The sequence below is a fragment of the Corapipo altera genome, unplaced genomic scaffold (assembly GCF_003945725.1).
Source record: "Corapipo altera isolate COAL_440 unplaced genomic scaffold, ASM394572v1 129, whole genome shotgun sequence".
Classification (NCBI taxonomy): Eukaryota; Metazoa; Chordata; class Aves; order Passeriformes; family Pipridae; genus Corapipo; species Corapipo altera.
Window position 1 is genome coordinate 9,559 of NW_020885107.1, and position 7,128 is coordinate 16,686.

General features: G+C 55.2%; 1 protein-coding gene across 1 annotated transcript in view; it reads right to left on the reverse strand.

The window, feature by feature from the left end:
• Positions 1-178: 178 nt before the first annotated feature.
• The window catches only part of NRF1 (nuclear respiratory factor 1), a 30,785-nt gene continuing 23,835 nt past the window's right edge, over positions 179-7,128 (reverse strand). Inside the window, exons 10-11 of the mRNA XM_027669821.1 lie at positions 5,447-5,571; positions 179-707 (exon numbers count right to left, since the gene is read on the reverse strand). Coding sequence (XP_027525622.1) covers positions 451-707; positions 5,447-5,571 — 382 coding nt within the window. The 3' untranslated portion in view covers positions 179-450. The remainder of the gene's footprint in view (positions 708-5,446; positions 5,572-7,128) is intronic.

Genomic DNA, 7,128 nt, shown 5'->3' on the forward strand with positions numbered 1-7,128 from the left:
GCTTGAATGGTGGGATTTAAGAAAAGAATTCCCAGGTCAAATCCAACCATTCCCCAGCACTGCCAAGGCCACCACTGAGCCCCTGTCCCCAAGTGCCACATCCACAGGGCTTGGAAATCCCTCCAGGGATGGGGACTCCACCCCTGCAGCCCCTTCCAATGCCTGACAACGCTTTCCATGAGGGAATTTTCCCTGATATCCAACCTGGACCTCCCCTGGTGCAATTTGGGGCCGTTTCCTCTGGTCCTGTCCCTTGTTCCCTGGGAGAGCAGACCCAGACTTGACACAGGTTAAGCTCATGACTGAGGCTTATGCCAAGGTATTTTAGAGTCCATCAAGGCCCTGTTGCTGATAATTATCCATTTGTGCCCAGTAATTCGTCCTCTAGGAAACACCTCTCCCTGTTCCTGGAGCTGCTCAGTGAATCCAGGAATTCCCCACTCACCCCTTTTATCTCTCCTCGTTGGCTGCCAGCCTCTTTCCTACCCTCTCCTCTGAAAAACATCTGCCAAACCTGATTTTCCTCACCTTTCCTTCACATTGGGAATAAATCCTACCTGTTTCAGGGTAAACCTTCATTAAAAAATTCTGTTCCCACCAGGAAGGCCCTACAACAAGCTTGACTCTTTCCTTCCTGTCCTCCTCGGCGCAAGCAAGCTGATCTGCACTTTGCCAAGCTGCTAGCGACTCATTTGGCTCCACCTTCCCTAAAAAACAGGAGATCCAACAGGAAAAACAGAAAATAGTGCTTTTAAAACCCGACATTTGAAGCCTCTCAGCCCCCCCCCCCCCCCCCCCCAATTTAGGATTATTTTCCTCGTGTACAGAACCGCCAGTTCCCGGCGGCTCCGCGTCGCACCTCCCTGTCCTGAGGCACCCCAAAGCCAGGAGAGCGGGATCCTGACGCCTGCCTTTCCCTCCTGGATGTGTTTCCAACTGTAAACAGCCCTCACGGAGCCACGTGGGATCGGGATCCACGCTCCAGGCCTGCCAGGAGGAGGATTCCCCATTTCCCATCTGGGCGGCTGAGGGTGGGGACAGGTTTCCAGCTGACAGCTCGCCGGTTCTGCGTGGGAAGCTCGGCAGCCTCAGCCAGGACTGGGGCTTTTCCAGCACTTAAACCTCTTCCCAGCCCCAAGCCAGCACCTGGAGCAGCAATTCCAGGCGGGAGGGTTCCCTAAATGCCGCGGGGAGCTCGTTTATCCCGTGCTAACCAGGAAGAGGCGCTCCTGGACTGACGCCTCGTTCCCGGGGTTTGCGAAAGCAGGGAGCTGGTTAATCCCCCCCTGCCCACGTCAGAGCCCTAATGCTCTTCCCATCACAAATCCTGGCTCACCCCCAGCCCTAAGCACGGCCCCCTTGGGGCATAGGGAGATCTGGGGTTGGATTTTTTGGGTGGATTTTGGGGTGGAGGAGGGTGAGGCTCACGGTGGGCTCCCCATCCCTGCTCCCAGGAGCATCTCCAGCAGCACAGGGAGGGGATACATCAGGAAAATGGGCTTTGGGGACAGGAAAATGTGCTCTGGGGACCTGTTGCTGCAGGTGAGGCCAAGGGGGACAAACCAGGATCCGCTGGATCTCTGGCTGTGCCAAGCTCAGCTCTGCAAAATTAATTCCCTGCTCGCGGCCTGATCCCACATCTCCCACTGCTCTTCCCACCCCCGGGTTTGAATCCCAGCTGGAGCCTGGGATCCCAAATGCCACCTCCGGAATGCCCCACACCGCACAAGGCCACAGCAGCCCCAGACTCATGGGGGCACCGAGGTTCCTTTCCTGGGGCAGGGAATGGCTCCGAGCTCTGCCTTGGCCCTGAGCTCCCCTGTGCAGGCAGCAGCCTCATCAATATTTCAGGAGGCAGCCGGGAAGCCCGTGGCCCTGGCAGCTCTCAGGGCCCATCGGATCAATGTCAAACAAAGGGCTGTGGGGTGAGGACGCTCCGGCCCTGCTCCTTCCCCAGCGAGTTTGAGTTTCCTCCTCCTCCGCTCCCAAAGCAGCCCCAGAGCTCAGAGCTTCCCCCTTTTCCATCCAGCTTGAGGAACAGAATCATAGAATCCCAGAATGGGTTGGAAGGGACCTCCGAGATCATCCAGTCCAACCCTTGATCCAACCCCGCCGTGGTTCCCAGCCCATGGCACTGATGCCACATCCAGTCTGTCCTTAAACACCTCCAGGGATGGAGAATCCAGCCCCTCCCTGGGCAGCCCATTCCAATGGCTGAGCACCCTCTCTGCAAAGAAATTCTTCCTGATATCCAACCTAAACCTCCCCTGGCACAGCTGAAGACCGAGCCCTCTTGTCTTGCTGATGGTTGCCTGGGAAAAGAGCCCAACCCCCCCCGGCTCCCCCCTCCTGTCAGGGAGTTGCAGAGAGTGAGGAGGTCTCCCCTGAGCCTCCTCCTCTCCAGGCTGAGCCCCCCCAGCTCCCTCAGCCTCTCCTCACAGCACTTGTGCTCCAGTCCCTTCCCCAGCCTTGTAGCTCTCCTAATAGGTGCTGCCACCACCCCCTGTGCTGGCTCTGAGTGTTCCTTGGTCTAATGCCAACCACTTAAGGAGGGCCCATCTGAGCCTGCGGCCGCGGGGTCACCGGTTCCCGCATCCCGGCTCCGAGCAGATGCTCGGGAGCAGCCAGGAAACCATAATGCACTTAAGGCAGTCTGACACTGCAGAGGGAGCAGGGGATCCTATTTCCTTTGCCTGCAAATGGAACCCATCACCAGATCAGCCTGCGGTGCTCCCCGCTGGAGATCCAGATATCCAGCCCCAGATTCCAAGGTGTCCATGAGCGGAGGTTTCCCCCTTTTTTAGCTGTCTTGGTTGTTCTTGTATCACCTAATTATTATTCAGGTAATAATTCCGGAGAATGGGTGGGAAAAGAGAAAGAAAAACTAATAACAGAGAATAATTACATCTAGTGGTTAAAATCAGCAATGAAAAACCTTGTCCGACCCTGAGACACTTCCATGGAGTTGTGGAATGGTTTGGATGGGAAGGGACCTTAAGGATCATCCAGTTCCACCCCCTGCCATGGGCAGGGACACCTTCCACTAGCCCAAGTTGCTCCAACCTGGCCTTGGACACTTCCAGGGACAAGAAAGTGTTAAAACACTGTCTCCTTTTCGCTATCAGTAAGATGGGGATAAATTTCTATCCCTTCCAGGGAAAGTGAAGCGGGTGAGGGATTGGAATCCCTCAGGAAAGCCCTGCAGAAGGGTAAGAGCATTCCTGGAGAGAAGTACTTATTGGGAATATCAGCAAATTAAGGCGTTGCAACACCAAGCAGGGGGAATTTGCTGGTGAATCCCATCACGGCTCTGGGAGGTGTTTTCCCCCTCCTTCCCGCAAACAGTCGTCCCAGATCCCCCCCAGTTCCATCTCCTCCGGACAGAAGGAGTGGTTTGTTCCTCCTGCATCACACAACGGAGTGTCCAGGAGGCTGCTCACGCTCCCACCCCGGAGGAGGAGGTGGATAAACCCTCCCGCCGGTGCCGGCGCTGCCGATCCATCTGCTCCCCGTGCCCAGCCGGAGCCAGAGGGAATGGATACCCCCATCTCCCGCATCCCCCGGGGACATCTATTAGCCGGTTACGTAATCCAAACCACCGGCGAGGCGCTTCCAAGGGCTACAAAGCCCTTCCCCTTTAATGCCAGCGGAGATTAGAGAGCCCCAATCGAAGGCGAGTGGGGGAGCGGGGCCCGCGGGCGAGGCTGCGCTCGCGGAAAATGCGGCAGCCTCTCCCCCCTCTTAATGCACTCGAAATCCCTGCTGGCTCCCAGATCTGCTGCTAAAAGAAAAAAGGAAAAAAAGGAAAAAAAAAAACAAAAAAAAACCCCAAACAAACCAAACAACAAAACCAACAACCCCTAGCTCAGCCTGCATTAAAGTGATATTAAAGCGACGCCGGGAGGGCGAGTTTTTTTGGGGGGGGAAGAAGCATCCGGAGGAATCCGGAGGAGCTCGGAAGCGTTTTGGGAGCGGGCCAAAGGGAGCCGGGGTGCGGGTCTGCGGCGGGGCACCCACGTGCTCCGCCAAAGCTGCTTAGTCGCTGGTTTTGAGCATCCAGGGGCAGATCCTCCCTGCGATAAACACCCGTCACTGAGCGCGACACGCCCCGGCCCTTCCCTGGGTGACAGATGCGCTCCCGGCTCCCGGGGCAGGGATTTCGCTCCGTTCCTGCTCCCTCTTCAGGCCGGCTGACCCCACGGCAAGGCAACCAAACCGAGTCCCAGGCAAACTCCTCGCCCGCCGCGCGGTTTTTGCTGCGAACCGAACGCCGAGGGCTCAGAACCAGCGCGTTCCCTGCGAGGCGGGGATTTGGAAGGGCTGTGATGGAATTGAACCCCGAGGTCTCGTCTAGCCAGGGTCCTGCTTTCCGTGCCAAGTGACAAGGCAGCAAGTCACTGCTGTGCCACCCGACCTCAGGTGCTTGGCCCCCCTTTGACAATTAACACCCAAACAGCCCCATCCTCCAGGTGACTTTGTGACTCCCCCCTCCGTGTCCTCTCTCTGAGCTTATTTTGACAAACCTCCTTCCATTTAATCCAAATAACCGCCGAGTTTCTTCTCTGAACTCGGAAAGCATCACAGGATCAGGCTGGAAAAGACCTCTGGGATCACTGAGTCCAACCTGTGACCCCAGACACCACCAAGTCCCCCAGCCCAGAGCACCCAGTGCCACGTCCAGTCCTTCCCTGGACACCTCCAGGGTCAGGTAGAGGCTCAGAGCAACTGGAGGCAGTGGATGGGACACATTTGCACATTCCAGCAGCATCCCTTGAACCAAGTTCTGGGGATTTAGTTTTCTTTAATAGGAGTTTAGTTTGAACAGCTGCAAAAAGCCACCAGACTTGGCAGAAAAGACACCAAACAACTGGTGAGAAATTCTACAGAGAATCCCTAAAACCAAAGGATTGACTCTGGGAGCAAGAGGGAAAATAAAGCAAGAGCCAAACGACAGCTGAGGGACCCTGGAAGGTCTCACCTGAGCAGAAAAGCAACAGTTGCTCAAAAGCAGCCACCAAACCCACAAAAAAAAAAAAAAAAAAGCTTTGGGAAGGGAAAGAAATGAGAAGGTAATAAAATGTTGGTCATTCCTTCACGGGGAAGAGTGTGGGGATGAGTTTATTGTGGCACCAACTGGTTGTGTTGGTTGATCAAGGCTGGTCCTCCCTGTGCTGGGCACTGTGCAGGTGCAGAATGGGGAGGAGCTTTCCCCAAAAAAACCCTAAGGATAAAGAGGAGGGAAAGAGCAGAGCCACCAGCACCACGGAATCAAACGAGAGCTCGGTGCCACTATCTCATTCTAAGGCCCGACCCCGCTCAGTGACCACCTGCAGCTGGAAACTCTACCAGCAAAAACTGGGCATTTCAGCAAAAAGAGAGTAAAACCCTCCAGGTTAAGAGCACAGGAAAACCAACCCGAGGAATGCCAAGCCCCCAGCAGCCTTACCGTTGGCATCCTGCACGCCGGTGAGGGCCCCGACCGCCGCCGCAGTTTCTCCAGACAGGACAATCTGTCCCCCCCCTTGGAGAGTGGCTTCGGCCAGCGTGGCCACGGCGTGGGCAGCAGCTTCACTGTGGGCATGGAGGGCAGACAGGGCAATTAGGAACACCAAAACCACCAAACAACACCAAAACCACCAAACAATCCCATTTGAACCAGGCAACCCACGTCAGGCGACATCCAGAAGGGAGGGATCGGGCCCGGGTGAAGCGGAAAATCTACACTGGAGGGGGAATTATGTGGGAAGAAGGTGGATCCAGTGGCTTTTTTGAGTTTGGAGAGGTCTTAGGACATCCCTGTCCTCTTACCTTTGCATCCTTTCACTTGGGGTTCACTAAAACTTTGGGGCAACCCAAGTGGTTGTTCCGTGGGGCTCCCTCCTGCCTCTGCTTTCAGGTACAAAACTCATCCTTCTGGCACATCCTGGAGCTCTGCAGATCCCAGAGCTGTTCCCTTCATCCCTGACCCTGCCAGGCCGTGCCCAGGATCACACCACCAGCTCTGCCTTTAACTCCTCCCCAGCCAGGTGGTTTAATGATGCTTTTTAATGAGCGTTGTTTGTAGTACAGGATTGTTTCATGTCCTCACACAAATGAGGCCGGAGCAAAGGGCCTTCTCATGGAACAACCCTGCTGTGGGAACAGCCAGTGGCAGATATTTGGGAAGGAGTGTGGATGATCCTTTTCTTCCTGCACCCTCCCAGCTTCCCAGAGGCTGCATCTGCACCGTCAGCTCGGATTCGTCTGATCCCCTTGGAAACCCGTTTACACTTTTTGTTTCCACAGCATCTTGGAGCAACAAATCCCACATTTAATCAGAAGAAAAACTGAATTATGGTTCTGCACAAACTCCCACCTCAGCCCTTTGGCCTGGTACTGTGAGGGACAGAAAAGAACTGTTCCCTTTCTGCTTTCCTCATGATTTCAGAGACTTCCAGTAATCTCCTTCCCAAGCTGAAGAGGACTGTGGAATGGATTATTCCTGGGGTTTGATCACTCTTGTCCTTCCCAGACTTTTCCTGTTCAAGGGGAGCGACCACTTCTCACACTATTCCAGATGGAGATGCAACAAGTTAGTCCAGAGGCTTTACTCTGGCTTGTCCTTTGTGCCTTCCCCTCTAATTCCCAATATTCAACTTACTTTTTCAACAGAATCTGCTCAGCAGTGATTAAAAATCCCTGCCATGGGTCAGTGGTGGCCCTGGCAGTGCTGGGGGATGGTTGGACTCTGGGGGCTCCGAGGGCTTTTCCAACCAAAACAACCTCATGATTCTTACAATTCTACTGCAGAGAGACATCTGGGAAACCCCCCGAAAAACCTTTAGGAGAAACCCCACAAACCAAGGCTGTGGAGGAGCCTCTGACCCTGAAGAGGGAGCAGGAATCAGCACCTGTCCTGCAGACACCTGGACAGTGCCTGGCACGGGAATTCCCTAAGGAAATTCAACCAGGCCAAGGGCCGGGTCCTGCCCTTTGGCCACAAGAAGCCCCTGCAGCTGCAGGTTGGGCCAGAGGGGCTGGAGAGCAGCCAGGCAAGAAGGTTCTTGGGAGTTGGGATTGACAGGGAGCTGAACATGAGCCCGAGTGTGCCCAGGTGGCCAAGAGGGCCAATGGATCCTGGCCTGGCTC